This window comes from Melanaphis sacchari, unplaced genomic scaffold (genome assembly GCF_002803265.2).
Source record: "Melanaphis sacchari strain LSU unplaced genomic scaffold, SCAv2.0 Contig20_pilon_pilon, whole genome shotgun sequence".
Lineage (NCBI taxonomy): Eukaryota > Metazoa > Arthropoda > Insecta > Hemiptera > Aphididae > Melanaphis > Melanaphis sacchari.
In genome coordinates, this window is record NW_020271042.1 from 976,154 (window position 1) to 994,559 (window position 18,406).

Genomic DNA, 18,406 nt, shown 5'->3' on the forward strand with positions numbered 1-18,406 from the left:
AAACGTTTGTAACTCTTAAGGCGTACATCAACATAAATCCGGCCATCCAGATTTTACCTACTGTACAACAACAACAACAACAACAACATTATATTTAAATCGTCTTGGCCGAGAATTCCTTCGATGGCAGTGACGGGAACGTTGTCGAGTAGAAAAAAAAATGTATTAAAATAGTGTTTTTATGAAGAAAAAAAAAGGGCTGGTTTTTTTCCATACCTTAGCAGGTGGAAAACGTGTCGGTTGTTTACTGCCGCCGCCGTCGCGACCTTGGTGCCACCAATGCCAACGACACGCGCGCTCACACCCGAAGCAGCCGCCGCCACGTCTCTTCACTTTTCCTTTCGGCGGCCGACCACCGAGCGAACCTCTCACCACCCCACCGGTGGCCGTTCTTCCCGCCACTCTACCGACGAGAGACGCGACCACCGACGCCACTGCCGCCGAGTACTTCCAAAACGCGTTCTCCGGTGTCCCGCGACGGTCATTCCGCGCGCAATCGTCTCAATACGCTCGCGTACTTCCGCCGTTCGAGTTGTTCGTCCGTCGGTTACCCGTCAGAAATAGATTTCGAAAAACAACGTCGTTACTATCGGTTTTAGCACTCGCCCGTGTACACATACGCCGGACGACCATCGACGCCCTCTCCGAGTGCATTCCGTGAGTATTAATAATTGTAATAATTATCGGATTATATTTTAACTATGTTGTATTATGCGAGAATATTATTAATTAATTGACTTTATAATGCGGCGCCATCGAAACGTATCGCTTTATTTATGTACAACGCAGTGCAGTAAGTCCTTAAGCGCGGATTTCACGTACATCTATAATATTGGACTCGATAATCGATTATCGTCAAATTGTACGCTTAAAATCATGAATACTAATATAAAGTGTAATTTATTTATAGTCTGTATAATTGTACAAATAATATTGTGTTTGCTCTTGTAGTCTTGTATCATGAAACTGAAAAAAAAATTTAGCAAATAAATTAAATTTTTTTTTTAAATTTTCTAAGTAAATTTATACGTATTAAAAATTATTGTTTTTTTTTTTCAAATTATCATCGCAACAATATAAAGTTTTGAAAACAATTACACTGTAAATCATACTTTAGCGATGTTTAAACTTTAAGAAAAACATTCATAATTTAATTAATTATACTATTTCAATACTTTATATTTATACCTTAAAATCCTCAAAAAAATATTCTCTTTTACAGAATATGAGACTGAAAAAATTTAATTTTGTTATACATAATTTAACACATTATAGAAATAACAATAGTTAAAAGCATAATTTCATTTAATAACATTTACTTATAAATGTCTATTTTTATGTAATCAAATATTATTTGACTCTATATAATATATTATAGTAATGCACATGTATTTAAAAATGTGTATACTCACAGGTCAAACTTTTTTTGAAAGTCGAAATGCTTCGGGAAATACATTCTTTATGACTTTTTGTAGGAGTGGTGCGACAAATCCATGAATATGTCCCAGTGATAGAATATATTTCTAAATTTTTAATGTCCATATGAACATGTTTTAAGTTGGTCACTCGTACAAGAAATGACATTTTTGTTATTTTCTCATTGTACGTTTTTATGTATAGGTATATGTTATAGCAGGCTGGTTCAGTAGTTGTATATAATAATTGAAACGCTTACAGACCGGATTAAATATTAGTCTATATAATGCATCCCACTACCTGTTAACAATTGTAGTGATCCCCGACGACTTATTTTCTCTGCTACAACCAAGATTCTGCTATTATAAAGTGAGAAAAAAGGATATTCGTGTATTATATATAGTGTATTCATTGTAGTATAATAAATATATAATTCTACGTGTCTACATAATATTTTATGGTTTCGACAATCAGCTATTACAACCCTCAAAACTAAATATATATTTATATATATATAGAAAGAACAGGTATATTTTCTACAACACGTGAGATGTTTAGGATGAACAAATTATATACCTATATTATATACGCTATGTTAAATTATACTATGTTTGTACATCTTGTATATCATACCTACCTATATAGCCTATAGGTACCCTGTCTCAAATGAAATATTTTATTTTATTATTTCGACTATTAAGCAACTTATATATATTATTCTTATATTATGAATGCACGGGTATTCGATTTTGTATTTTTAAGCGTTTAAAATATTTGAAAATGTTTATATAATTGTATTAGGTTTATAAAATTATATTCAAAATGTATTTAAAAATAAAATTTAAAGTGGCTCTAAACGTATAAAACTATTAATATAAACTTAAATATTACTTATAGATTTGTAAGTATAACCTTATTATATACATTATAATATTTTTTCTATTTATAAAATTATTGTATTAAGTTCCATGCACATGCAAACATTTTTCAAGACACATTTCTTACACGATTTCTTTTATTGTGTAATATGCTTTGCATCTTTCATAATTTCAAATAGTTTATGAGTACTTAACGTTTAATTTTGTTCAACCTCAAATTTTTTGTTACGTGAATTGACAGATATGTTTTACTATATTTAATTTTTTATACGATCCGGTGGTTTTGTCACTGTTATTTTTATCACACTTATACCTTGACCCGGGTACAGCCTCTAATCCTAAAAACGTGCGAAATCGTTGTTCATTGTAGTTTTGTTTAATACTTAAGTATGAAGGAGCTTATAGTTTATAATATAAGCATTAGAAAAATTCACATGACCTTTCGCATAACGTACTAACGAATATAAAATATCTTTATACATATGAAAACTCATAACAATGAACTAATTCGAAAACAACTGCAGCTAAATCATTTTTGAGAACGAAGCAGGCGTTAAAATCTCTCGTCGAGATTGAACAAATAACAATATATTATTATTACTCTCTATGTGCACATTATTTAAAAATAATATATTACGGTCTCCGACTCACAACAAAATATTCAAAGAATGTGATTACGTATAATTATCGTCTTTGACGTTAAAAGCTATGGTTATGAATTATGATATAACAATAATCAGTGGACATAATATATGTATATAATTAACGTGTGAAATAATAAGTATGTTCACGATTATGCGATATATCATGTCGCTGTTATGGTCATTGTTGCAATGTGTGTGTTCCTCTTATTCCTTTTCCGTTTTTGACGTTTTGGTTACACAGCGGGACAGGATTACATTTTTTTCTTTACATAACCATATCCATATGTACCTACGTTTTTTACATTGTGTTTTAATATCGCGTAGGTAGGTACACGTAGTTTTTGTAATGAAATCATAAGCTGTAGGTATACCTTATTGTGTATATAAACACAGCACGCTGGACGGGATAGTCGGATAGGACCGAGACGAATGACGTTTAAAAGGAAACCAAAATTCGCGATGTCTTTGCATGTTGCGCAAGTCGTATACGATCATTCGGTCGGCAGATGATGTATTTTCTTTATCATTTCATAATCGGTGTGCCCAACGACGGATATGAAATCATAATTCCAATTTTTTATTAACGCTTTGATGCGTATTTTAATCGAAAATTTTCATTTGTCAATAACATTATTGCTTTCACGCAGTTCGTAAGTTCCGGCGCCATCGTGTTATATTATAGGTCCCATTGATTATTATTATTTACAATAGAATTTTTCTAAATCGATCGTGTCTTGCGCGCCTGTCGAATAAAATAACTTTAAATCGTTTTTGATTAATTTTGTCGTTTCGAATATTTCAATTATTATACACAACAAAATATTAAATAACTAGAATTATATATTAGCATAATATACAATAGTATATATAGTATATTTAATGTTCATATAATATAGTTATACTTATTTTAGAATTTTAAATGATTATAATATGTAATATTATTATGTCGAAAATATATGAATTGGCGATTTATAAAAATGATTAAGAATAATAAAGTTACTTCGAACTAAATTTGGCACACTATTTTGTATATATAATACTATTATTCTTATTATATCTATATTTATATTACCTATAATTTATTGTATAATGTATCGACTTCAGCTTGATTAAACAAATTTTCGCAATTTTATAAATCAATCAATATAGTGTGAGATACAAATATCTATAGTATTTTTAAACATAATATATATTTTTGTTACATTTTACTCGATTTCGACACGTGTAGACTTTTACTACTTCTAAAAAGAAATATTTATATCAACTACGACTCTTGTTATAAAATATATTGTTATGCATATATAAACATTATATATTTATAGTTATTTATTCATTAACGATTTATTTAAAATAATAAATATTATGATTTTTGTAAATATTTTGAACGACAATATTTACATTTGATCACCTACAGACTGCAGTGATATATACTTGAACAAATTTATGAACTACTCCAGTATAATAATTGTGTAATAGTTATATACGGCATATTATTATTGTTTAAGCCATAATCATAAAAGTTGATTTTGTATTTAACTATTTAACTATTTACAAAACGTGAAACATGCACATGCATGTTATAATAATATAATGATAAATGAAAAAATAAATAAATATTAGTTTTACTTTATATCTTCCGAAAATTCAAGTATTAAACATGTATTAAAATTTCTAAAATTTTACACATACAAAATCGACTGTAAAGTGTTAATAATATGTCTAAAGGTCAAATTATTTATTATACATTATACTATAATTTACTATATATATGAAATATGAATCGTAATTAAATTAAATAAGTTATTATATTATTACCTTTGTACTCAAAATTAATTTGTTCCATTAGATTTATATCATACTTTTTTTTTTTCATGGCGTTCAACAAAAAAAAAAAAAGTGGATTTATAGTTTATTATATATTAATGTGTATTATATAGGTAATTGCAGAGTTGCGAACTCGTACATGGTACATTTTTTCCCTGATAATTCGTTGTGGACCATTAATTCATTTCGATGTTTGTACACTTACTAAAGATACATTGTTTGTACTGCATTCATATCGATGAAAATTTAATTTATAAATAAAAAAAATCATATAGTCTTTGTCAGTATACAAGCACGCGTCACTAATTGTCATAGATTTCGGATATTAGGGTTCGGATATGTAATATTTTTTGTTATCATTATCAAATAGATTTTTAGGCTTAGATGGATTACTTATATGTATAGGCATGGTTTTATAATTTATTTTTTCAATAATAAAAAATTAATTCTATTGGAAATTGTTCGATTTTAGTACGCGTTTATATGAATAAATAGTAGGTACAACATTTTCTTCGGTTTGTGATTTTATACAAAAACTTTTACTTAATCATCATACAGCTCATTGATTTTCAACGTGATATTTGATAACATTTTAAGTTGTTACTACTTCATCTCATACACATATTGCTACGAATAATAGTGGTGGTGTTCTTGAGTAAATTATTTATTTATTGATGAATTCACTAAAAACTCGAAAAACCAATTAGGTCGTTTCATATATGTGTATGAGCAAGCATTACAATGAATTAGCTGAGAGTCATGTCCATTTCATAGAGCACACCCATCTACTCAATATTGAATGAGTTTCGATGGCCATCAAAACAAACTTGAATAAAAAATTAATAACTTAACATTTTTGTCATGTCTCAGCCGCTGAATAATCATTATCGCCTTTAGTCTTCGTGACACTAATTCCTGATGTGCGATAATATATTCAAAAAAACAATCAAACCTACGCATTCCGTAACATATTTTATTACACGAATTATTATCATCAAATAATTCATTATTGTTCTCATCAGACGAACGTAAAATGCTGCTGCAGGTTCAACGCACTTATAGCTTTCACTATATTATATTATTATAGGTAAATCGGTACGTCGAAGGCACTATAAATACATATTATACTATATACTTATAAACCGCAATAACAACCCTCTGTAGTATAAGCTATCAGTTTTTGAGCTTCGCCGTTCATATACTAGCTATTACACCAAAATCACATTTGCCGCGAAATAATACATACGATGATGATCAGTAGATACGTATCTACAAATTTGGATTCTAGTATAAAATTACACTATGACGATATGGCTATCATTATATATACGTTGTTTATATCCAAAAACCGCGGCAATAACCGAACACCTAATTGAAAATAAATACATTACCGTCGTCTGTCAACGTGAAAATGGAAAACTTTCGCTTTGACTCGAAGGTCGGCGAGATTTCTAGAGGACGGCTAGTCATTGCGTTGGGATAGATATAGTTGCTGCTGCTGCAGTAGCAATAATAATGAAAGCGGGTGTGCGCGAGCGCGCGTCTATTCTATTTGGACGGAAATGATTATTATTTTTTTTTCGTGTATATACAGATATACTTGTAAGACGTTTACGAGATATGTCAAAAATTGATAAAGTGATAAACGAGGATTTGCTGAAAAAAAAATAAAAGTAATATTTCTATTCATCGGTTTTGTCATGATCATGTAGACGAGAAATTTCTTTGGTGAAAAAAAAATATATTGTAGAAATATCTATCAATAATATCATCTGTCATTGGAACATATCGAGAAAACATTTTATTATTATTTTGTTTTCAATTAAGAATTAACATTCGAAATACTGTCTAATTGCTTATTTTATATCCATAATAAACGAAACAATAGTTTTTCTGTAGACTGCGGTGTAGAAATGTTTTAAATATAATAGATTGTATTTATTTATGTTAAAACGATATTAGTTGTGAACAACAACAATAACTTACTCAAATTTGTTCCATAAATATGTTTAAAATGCCTGTAACTAAAACAAATAATGTGTTATATTTTCGGAAAGTTTTCAAACAAAATGACTCATAATTTAATGGTAATATTACTATTGCTAATATCGCAGCTTATAATGCAATAATCCGCGGTTATGTATAGCATATGAATTAACTAATTATTTGGAACGTAAATAATTATTTAATTTGTTCGAGTCAACGAGTTAGTATAAGGTATATTGGTCTCCCGGAAATTGTTTTAAAGAAAAAAATCTATCTGTTCCTGAATAAATACGTGGATTTATGTACACTGTATACAGGCTGTGTTTTCGTTAAGTCATTTGAGCGGAGGCGAAATCACAACAGTGTACCCGCGACGAAGTGGCTGCAGCAGGCTGTACCTTTTATTTTATTTTCTATATTATAATTTCTCGTGAATAGTAGGTATGTTATATAATATAATATTATACAGATTATGTGTCACTAAATTATGAGTGTGATTTGTCACTCGATAGATGTACAAGGACGCCGCCGTTCGAATGAGAATATTCTGTTGGGATAAATTAGTTTATCACGTCTGTGATATAACCATATTATATTCATTGCGTTTTGACTTATGCATTAAATCATTTTCTTAAATTTTAAATGTATTCAAAGCTTACATTGAAGCGCACGGTAAAATTTCTGTTTTTAATATTCAATGAAATGAGTAGTAAGTATACATTATGCTATTGTTTAGTAGGTACCTACATTATTGTAATGTTTTTATACCATCTAGTGAAAACCGAAACGAATAAAATCAAAGATTTTGTAAACGTTTTTAAATATTGAAAAAAAAAAAACATATTTAAAACGTTATACTTATACATGAACATAAACATCGTATTGTACCAGCTATCCATACGTTGAATAAATAAAGAACATACTTATTGTATTGTGTATTTAAGTTTTATATTCAAGTATATTATTTACAAAAATCGTAAGACGATATGTTTGTTATTTTTAATGTTAATAGTTTTCCTGAATATTTAGTTTCGATTTCTTTTGTGGTTAACGATGCGTATATTATAAAAGAAAACTTTCATCATGCGACAAATAAAATATATTATAAATTGTCTATTGAATTCAAACCATCGAAATTTGGCTTTAAAGCCAGAAAGTTTAAAACGCGTTGAACACGTGGAAATCGAGACCACTACCTACCTATTGCACGACAGATACACTTCTTTCCACGCCTTCACATTGTGCCCGTGTTCCAGAGAACAAACCGTTCTTGTTCGAGTACCTACTTGAAAGATTTCACTGTTACGTCTCGTTAAATATGTAATTTAATCATCGAGTACAAATATTTATACTACGTATAACCTAACATACACACTTTATAATTTATATTATAATTTTATCGTTCAAACATTCCGAATCAAATGATAATCGAAATAAATATAATATTATGATATTAAAACGTAAATTCTTTCACGATTCAAAACAATTTAACGGCTTGTAATTATTCGTCAACGCGATTGTTTCGAAATCGTTTAAAGAATATTATAATAACTATTAAAAATTAACGTATCTACCGATGTTTAAACAACATTCTTGTTTAACGTTCACTAATAATGGACACACTAATTATTACCTTGTACCTTACACCCGACCAGCCGATTTTCTCCCATTATAATTAATTACATTAAAACATATTTCATGAAAAGAAACTATCGATAAACAATCGTTTCAAGTCTAATATAAACGATGATGATGATTATTATTAATAATCTTCGTCAAAAGTCGATGTCACAACTTTAATGCAGAGTTGTGTGCGCGTCAAAGCCACAAAAGAGCGATCGAATTTCCAAAAAAGAAATTATATGATAGAGCTGTTACTGTTTCGGTTTTACCCAGCGCAGATCAAAATCCGGGAACTACCATTGATTGCGCAATATACCTACGCCTCTACCTACGCGCGTTTGGCGCGGTCGCATTACTATCTATATTATTATTATTACTATTATTATTCGAATTCCGTTCTACAAACCGCTTTCGTTTTCGTTCGCATTCTCCTCTGTATCACCGTGAATATCGTCGTTGGACCGGTCGATCGTAAACGAATCCTAATCGATTTTTTTTCGCCTGCAAAACTCGATGTTGTTATAATAGTTGGTTGGACAGGAAGCAGCTGAGGCCGATCACGTATCGCGTGTGCATTCTACTACCGTTATAATATTATTGTTGCATGGCATATATTATTTTAATTAAAATATCGTCTCGTCCCTCGTCACCAGTGTAACTACAACAAGTTCACTTTCTACATACCTACGACACACACCAGCTGTAAAAATATTATAATATTGTAATGCTGATTTCGCCTGGCAGACGTGCGCGGTCAAGTGCGTGGCTGTCGCCGAAATAGGAAAACTGGAAACCGTCTGAGGGGAATATACGGTTTGTTGACTTTGAAAACGTAAAAGAACTGCATATAATAACAATTAAAGACGACGCATAATTACCTACCTGTATACTATCTATCGTCTTTACGACTTGAGCGCACATGTAGAGCGGCATAATTCAGGTACGCGCGATGCATGGTTTTGCCAAAGACTACATAATGTTTTCGTTTTTATTTCTCTTTTCGTTTTAAGGTTTTAACGTCTCCAATCATTTCGAGTATTCGTAACAATTATAAAATAAACGCTCGTTAAATGCAAAACGTTTGAATAATCATTAAAAGAAGAAAAAATAATTAAATAAGAACCATTTTGATATAATATATTATTATTATAATATTATAGTAGGTAGGTTGGTTGAGGTAGATGAGTTTTTATGTTCACTTCGTCTTTGAAAATGTGCTGTATAATTGTTATTGTCATTGTATATATTTTTAAATTTAATACTTAAACTAAGCAATAAACGATCGTTGTCTATGGCATTTCGTTTCTCTCTTTCTCTATCTTTTTATATAATATATATGTATTGGATACTGTAGTAATAGATTTATTTTTTATCGAATAACTTCCACCAGGGTCAGATTTCGGGGGTCAATGGAGCTCAGGCCTAGGGACTCCACAAGATTCAATTAATAAGAGGCTCCCATAAAATAAATATTTTAAGCAGTAAATTTCTTCGTGTTTTTTTTTTTAATTTTCCTAAGTATTTGTTAAAAATACATTTTATTTGTCTATAAGTTTCACAAGTCTTAAGTGAGTAAACGAATAATAAGATTGAGATTGGTAATTTTCTACTATTTTTGTTTGACTATAAATAAAATTATTTATCAGTGTCGGGTGATGCCTTTTAATCTTAATAGTTATTTTTATTTAAAAGCTTATATTATTCTGTGCGTGGTGTAATAATTATTCAACAATATAAGTCAACTAAAAAATTTTTATTTGTGATGACCCAGCCCTCTCCCCACAGGCCAGACTTTCGCGGTCACCGTAAATGTGTCTATACTGACGAGTTATTGAATTTGTCCATTAAGCTAAGTAGTAATTTCTAATGAATAATGATTAATACAAGAATGATCGGTTGATAAAAACAAAATGATTATAAAAAAGCGGTTGAGCGGAAAAATTGTACCTTATCGAGATTTTCAAACTGTAATAAATAACTACCAGTTTGAACGTAAATGTTTGCATTTTATTGTTCTTTGACTACATTCTACGGCCATTCATCGTTATTTTATTTCATAAACATTATAAGTAAATAATTATATAATTCAAGTAGAAAAACAAATAACGAGAAAAACTCGTACACAGAGGTCAGACATAAACATTATTGTGCATACCTTTAATGTCAAAAGAATGTATTGGTGAGATCCAATGTTAAAAACTCGTATTTCTGACATTTTTTACTTCGGAACTGGCATACTTCATTCAATAAATTAAAAGCATAACACTAATGTTATTATTAGTCAACAGGCAACAGCCCTTATCGATCATCGCGAGTCAATAAATAATATATTAAACTGTTGTAAAAAAATAATGTTCAAAATCATGCAAAATGTATGTAATTTACGCATATTATCTATAAAACATATGTATGAAATATTTCTTGATAATAACTATTTTTATTAATTTATTCTAAATCTCTGTTGGTATCTAATAAATTAATACTGCTATTGTAGGTTACCATTGCTCGGGTATGTAGGTATAAGTACCGGATAGTGACCATCGTCGGTTAGATACCTTGTAATTAAATGTTAACTATAGGTATACGTGTTCAAAATTCATTTGTCTTACATTATACATAATAATTAATAACCGACAGACTAACACTTGTTTTCTTGTTTTGTAATCATAACGAATTATTATAAACGCCATACAAGTATACCTATTGTACAGTTGAGTATGTTCATTATCATACACCAAAATAGAAAATAAGAATAAGATAAAAATAAATCATTTTCCATTCGTAGAGTATAAAATATGTAGTATATGAGTATAAATAATGGATACTAAAAAAAAGGCAATTTTTAATTTAATTTGTGTTATTATTTTCCTGAAAATTTGTTACTTACTTAGTTACTAGAATTTATTTATACTTTATTTTTTACTTTAATTAAACTCAACTAATTAATTTTATTGAATAGCTTAATTTTTACTAATTATAAAAATTAGTTAACTTTCCCAGCTTTGATAATAACCAACTGACTGACATTTATTTTATCATTAAAACGGATTGGAAACATTATACAACTATACAAGTGCAATATATCTATTGTGTATTTCAATGTTTTTATAGATAATTAAAAATGAACAACCGTTTATATTAATATAATGAATACGACCTAAATAAAATAAAAAATTTAAGATTTTCGTTGCATTTCCTCAATTGTTTGCATGACAATCGTATACTACAGTTATAACTGATTTTTACAATAGAACTATAATAAGTACATCCTCCGTGAAATTAATTATTACACTACTTATATATAGCAAGCAGGTACGCTATTTTATTGTACGCATGATTAAACGTACAGATTTATGTTATAAAGTGAGATATATTTTTTTTTTTTACTTTTCACCGAATAAAAAAATTAATCAATTTTTCAACTATGTTATGTCATAAATAAAAAATAATATCGATGTAAATAGCATGCTGGTTTTGTTTTTGTTACGAGGTTTTGAACTTCGCATATCGCATAGCTTATAACGTAAATATCATACATAAAGAGGTACATTGTATAGCATGTCATTGATTCGAGAAATGAGTGTTGAAAATAACTTACAGTGTCCTTCTAGAATTCAGTAAAAATGTTAATAATATCATATTTGAAGTTTCGGACAATTTAATCATAATTTAATTTAAATGTGACCTGATATACATATTAGTGCAATCCAAATAGTTCCGGTGTGACAATTATCATATTATAATATGTCTGCACAATCAGTTTCAGGTGATATATCAGTATTAATAATATATTTGTTACTCAACAACCGTGGCGTAATAGATAGCTAAGTGATCAATAAAGAATATATCTATATAATAATGCCATAATCCATTCGATTTTTTTTCATTTGTTCAATATTATTTAAATTATTGCTTATTTTTAAAAAGAGGAAGCTAAAAAAAATTGATTAGAATGTAAATAATTTATAAACAATTAGAGAGATATTCTTGGTTTTGTCGATTATTTGTTTATTCTATTTAGATCAGCGGTTCTTAACCTTTTGTAAACCATGGACCTCTGATTAAAGATTTTTAGAAACCATGGATCTCCTTACCAATTTTTTTTTCGAATACCTTTCTTTTACAATATGTCACGTATTGACCTAAGTTATGTGTTAAGACTGCCGCGGACCCTTAATATAAGTATAACGAACCCCCAGGGGGCTGCAGATCCCAGGTTAAGAACCGCTGATTTAGATATTATTGGAATGTAATTATATTATAAATTTACTGTTTAGTCAATATTTCAAATGATTAAAGTATAAAGATTTCAAATACATATTTATAAAACCAAATATACTAATGAAACTTTTTTTCTACAGGTCACAATAAACAATGAAAGGGTGGAGATTGGTCGTGCTTCTCTGCACGGCCTTGTTAAGTGAACCAGTACGGCCACAAGAGAAATGGAGTCGACCTGAGACTGCCGCAAAACGTGTTGATGATTGGGTACCTATAACGGCATCATGTCCATCGTGTCAAAAGAATCTAGAATCTAGTGGCGAAGCAGGCGGCGTTGACGAAGTCGGACGTTTATTAAATCCACCAGCCTTACCATCCGGGCGTGCATTTAATTTTAACGCCAAACAAAACAGTTTTAATCGGGCTCCAGCTGGCGAACCATACGAAATCACTACACCAGCGGCAACGTCGGCTCAATTCTTTGGCCAACAACAAGCACCAAAAATACCACAACCTGTACACTTTCCGGTACCGTTTTTTAGCCAACAGAATCCGTTCCAGGGTAGATTTCAAGGACCACCCAATTTCCAGCCACAATTTACGTTCATACCTCAACCACAAATTCAGCCTGTACCGAAGGAAAACAAAGTGACGTTCCCCGAATCACCGTTCATCCAGCAACAAAACAAAGGGTCGGTGCAACTGGTGTATGTTCCCATTGAAGCGCTACAGAGGCAAAAACCCAGATTACAAGCTGATAGGCCGATACCGCAGCAGTCACAGATCGACACAAAGACGCAATCTCCGTTCGAGACTGGCAAATTAAAATTCCAAAGACCACCACAACCATTCGATCCACAGTTCCCATTTCCTCAACAATTTGAACAAGAACCCAATCGTTTTGTACCACCGCCACCGCCATTTGAACAGAACACTGGCCGTTTTCCTCCACCATCACAGTTATTTGAACAAGGTAAACCCGGTTTCCAAAATCAATTGAAGGAACAACGTCCAGAGTTTTTGCCTCAAAATGAACAACCTGTCAGTTCACAATCATTTCAGTTTGTTGATGATGCAAGAAACCCACCTTCTAACTTTTTCCAATTTCACGATAATAGATTCCAAAAGCCATCTTTCGAAAATAAACCAAAAGAAACGAAACCACAAGGACAACAATCATTTACACCTAATCATGATGAATCTAGACAAGAGTCTTCCCAAAATGTCGTTTCAAACATTGATGGAAGTCGTCTAAGACAAGGACCACCACCACAACCTCAAAATTTCCAACCTAATTTCCAAGAAACAAGACCAAAACAGGAATCATCACCACCGCCGCAATTTGTTCCCAAATTTGAGGAACCAAAATTAGAACCACAACAACAGTTTGTGCCTAATTTCCAAGAAAATAGGCCAAGACAAGAATCATCACCACCGCCGCAATTTGTTCCTAAATTTGAAGAACCAAAATTAGAACCTCAACAGCAATTTGTTCCAAATTTCCAAGAAAATAGGCCAAGGCAAGAATCACCACCACCGCCACAGTTCGTTCCTAAGTTTGAAGAACCAAAATTAGATCCTCAACAACAGTTCGCTCAAAATTTCCAAGAAAATAGGCCAAGACAAGAATCACCACCACCACCACCACAGTTCGTTCCTAAGTTTGAAGAACCAAAATTAGAACCTCAACAGCAGTTCATTCCAAATTTCCAAGAAGTTCCACAACAAGTAACAGAGCAACAAACATTTACTCCTAATTTTGAATCATTAAGACCAAACCCAGAAGTTCAACAAAACTTTGTCCCTAATTTCCAGGAAACGAGACCTAAACAAGAATCACAAGCACCATTTGTGCCGAAATTTGAAGAAGTAAAACAAAAATCAAAACCAAAAGTTCAATTATTACAATCTTCGACATTAGCACCTCAGCAATCATTTAATTCACCAAGTTTGATTGAAAAAGTTGTACAAAAACCATCGACGCCATATCCACCTCCTCATCAACCACCACTTTCTGTTTATATGGAAAAACGGCTAGATAACAAGATAAACGAAGTACTAACCATACTAAAGGATGAAAAAACTATTCCAGTATTAGATACAATCGGTAATCGTTCACCCAAAGTGTTTGTCGGACCATCCGATCTCGATGCACCCAGAGGTTACGTTAAATTTGAACTGCCTTATTTATCGTCACTCGATATTACTAAAATTGATTCGATGGCCGATCGATTACCATTTTTCGTTGCTCCACTTAATTTCAAACCTCCACCGGGTTACGCAAAAATTCCATTCCCACCACCACATATAGGATCTGTTGTTTTGTCTTCTAAGTCACAAGTTGTTTCTTCTTCTACTGAATTCAATCCATTCAAACTCACGTCTCAATTGCCGACAGAGGTGAACTCTTTACAACCATCCGTATCAAGTACCACGCAACGAGGAACCGAAAGAGCTCAACCTAGCACTGATGTCACACCCACTACACCGAAACGAAACCGACAAAGAAAACCATTGCATAGGGGTTCATTGACTAGTTTCAGTACAACTACTCCTTTAAATGATATTACAGAACGGCAAAAAGATAAATTTACAACACCTGTAGAATTACAAAAATTGCCAGAAATTTCGACTTCGGTGAATGATAATCAGCAATTTTTGGAGACTACACCAACATCCATTAGACAAAAATTTTCACGAAAGCCAGTGGAACAACAACACACAGTTTTTGAAACCACGCAAGCACCTGTATTTGATAACACGCAGAAACAACAGTTTGACAACATACAACAACAACAATTTGAAAACACACAACAACAACAGTTTGATAACATCCAGCAACAGCAGTTTGACCATACACAGCAACAGCAACCTGATAACACAAATTTACAACAGTTTTTCGCAGATCAACAAGTCCCACAAAATCAACAAAACTATTTGGACACTATAAGCTCTTGGCCTCAGCAAGAACAACAACAGATTTTTAATAATCAACAACCGAGCCAACAGCCGTTCTTTGAAAATCATCAACAACTTTTAGACAATCCTTCACAAACCAATCAAGAACAAGTTTCAAGCAATTCTCAATCGTTAACCGATCTAAATAATCTGGAAAGAAATCAGCAACAGTTTATTTCTAGCTCAACTGAAAAACAGATATTTAAAAACTTCCAACAAATACAACCACTTTCTCAGTACCAAGTAGGTAATAACTTTTTAAATCAACAACAGTCGTCCACGGAACAAGTTCAATCGGTATCCAATACTCCACAAACCGTATCTGAAGAACCTCTAACGGCTGCGACATTATCTCCCACAGATACACCGAAACTTAGACAACGTCTGTCGTATTACGATAAATTATTGTTGACGTCAACTCAAGTGCCAGTCGAAATACCAAGTACTCAAAATGTCATTGAATCTAGTGAAAAACCCAAAGAACGAACGAAGTTGAGGCCAAGGCAGAGATTAACTACGACCAAAAGACCAACAACAGAGTCTTCAAGCACTTCGGAAGAAGTGTCCGAACAGATAACGGAAACGTCAACTCAAAGGTATAATCCTCTGAAGAGACGTCGCCCGGTAACAACTACGACAACTACTGAAACAACCGAAATTACGAGAAATCCTCTGAGGTCTAGAACGACACAAGCTAGTAGATCAGAATTTGTGCGATCAAGATCTAACAGAAGAACAACTACAACAACGACTACGACCACAGAAGCCGCGCCAGTGCAACAACAATTCCAAGACGAAGTACAGCCAACCAGTCAACAAGACGAACAGAAGAAAATCGAAGAAGCCGCGTCATTCTGGAATGAACCGGTAACCGTACAGCAGAGTCAAAGTTACGAGTTAGATACGAGGTACACGCAATCGCCTCCTGGTCCAGATAGCAAATTTAGTAGCGGAGAACCACCAGCGGACGAGGATATTTCAAAGGAAAAACACTATCACAATAGTGGTAATGACAAGAAAGCTCACGACCCGAACGTTGAGAAAAAAACACCAGGCCGCCGAGGCCATTGGGTCAGAGTACGAGTAAAGAAACCGCAAGACAACTTGGACACAGCTGAGTCACAAAACTCTTTAGGTCCCCTTTCAGCAAACGCTGTTCATGACTTGGTGACAAAACCGACCACTGAATTCGGAGTCTCATCGTCTTCCGCTCCGGAAGAACCATCCACAACAACAACTACCACTACGATTGCACCGACAACCATAACCGCGTCCGTTACAACTGACATCAATCAGAAGCAATTTTCGGCAACTACCACTTCTGATAATACAGAGGTGCTGGTAACGACGACGGAAGAAGAACGTACGGTCGAAACTACACAGACTCCGGAAGTGTCTCCACCAGTTGCCAAATATCCAGACGATGAACAAGACGAGGCGTTCCAGCGAAACTTGGCTGACATGCTGGCTAAATTCATCAGTGGTGGTGGTGGTGGTGACGAATCTCGGGCTGAGGCCGTTACGGTGTCTGCGACAGCTGAAGAGTCGACAGCTGACTTAGTTGCGGAGACAGAGTCAACCGACCCAACTACCGTCACCGCAGCCGCGGTCACGGAACTGCCTATCGCGCCGGTCACGTCCACCACGACCAAGGTATCTATGGAGACTGAAATATGCTATAAGGGTAGGTGTGTGAAGAGCAAAAAAAACAAACAGATCACCGACCTGGTGTCCGAGCCATGAATATTATAATAATATAAAGTATATAATAAATATTAAATATAATGTAATATGTACACGCGTATCTTAAGGTTATAATTAGAGAAGTCGTAAGACGATGATGCTTCTTTATGGCAAGCATCAGTAATTTTCGAGTATATTAGGTACAGCGTACAGAATAATAAAAAAAAATTACTGCTCGTACATTCGCTTCGAAGTCCACATAAAACCAAAGATACAAACGGAATACAAATCTGTGCCAACGTCTAGAAAAAAATAAATATTTTGTACATATTATTTTTATGCATAAATATTATTATATTTTAGTCACATTTATATAATTTATTAGTAACGTATATACGTTGAACAAACATTTATTTATATAAACTTATCAAATGTATCTACTTTTTGTAGTTTCAAATATGAAACTAACTTCATACAATTCTAAACATATTTTATTTAATATTTTTTATTTTGTAATTGTATATAAACATGTTTTACTTACCTATTAAATATTTATTTGGTAAGTGAACCGTTTGCTTTGTCATGAAAAACATAATGTATGTATTATGTTTGCATTAAAATATTGTAAATTCTATGTATGCTGAATTTAATCATAACATTGTTGATATATAATTGTATTATATTATAATCATTAATGTTAAGCATAATATTATTATTTATATTGGAATGTTACTACATAAAAATTTTCTCTGGAATCAATAAACATCGGAAAAAGGAACTCTTCAGTCGAGAAACATCTTAGTTTTGTAATTTATATGTAATTCGTATATTATTATTAATTTTACTGTGTACACTGTGCAACATATTATGTATGATTAAATTAATTTTCTATAAAAATATGTATTAAATTTTATGTTATTAGTTTTTAAATATAATTATCTCATTTTGGTACCTAACTAGTAACTACACTCACTTAATCTTTAGCGATTTTTTTGGACATATAAGTATACATCACAACTTAATTATTGACCTTTAAAAAAATACAGGGGAATATTATAAATTTAAATAGAAATTGAACAATTATAAAATTTAATCTTTACAAGTAATCAATGATGTATTATATTATCATATTTATATTATGTTGACGTTTTAAAAACAAAATATAAAATTAAA

The 18,406-nt window shown here is 32.0% G+C and overlaps 1 protein-coding gene across 2 annotated transcripts; it reads left to right on the forward strand.

The window, feature by feature from the left end:
- The first annotated feature begins 434 nt into the window (after positions 1–434).
- On the forward strand, positions 435–17,833 carry LOC112593814 (titin-like). Of its 2 annotated transcripts, XM_025338375.1 has the most exons (3): positions 435–657; positions 12,733–14,320; positions 14,408–17,833. In XM_025338375.1, exons 2-3 carry the CDS (start codon positions 12,746–12,748, stop codon positions 17,291–17,293), a joined length of 4,461 nt encoding a protein of 1,486 aa, XP_025194160.1. In that variant the 5' UTR covers positions 435–657; positions 12,733–12,745; the 3' UTR covers positions 17,294–17,833. The 2 variants fall into 2 exon arrangements, with proteins under 2 accessions (XP_025194160.1, XP_025194159.1); XM_025338374.1 differs by having other exon boundaries at positions 12,733–17,831.
- Positions 17,834–18,406: the final 573 nt, after the last annotated feature.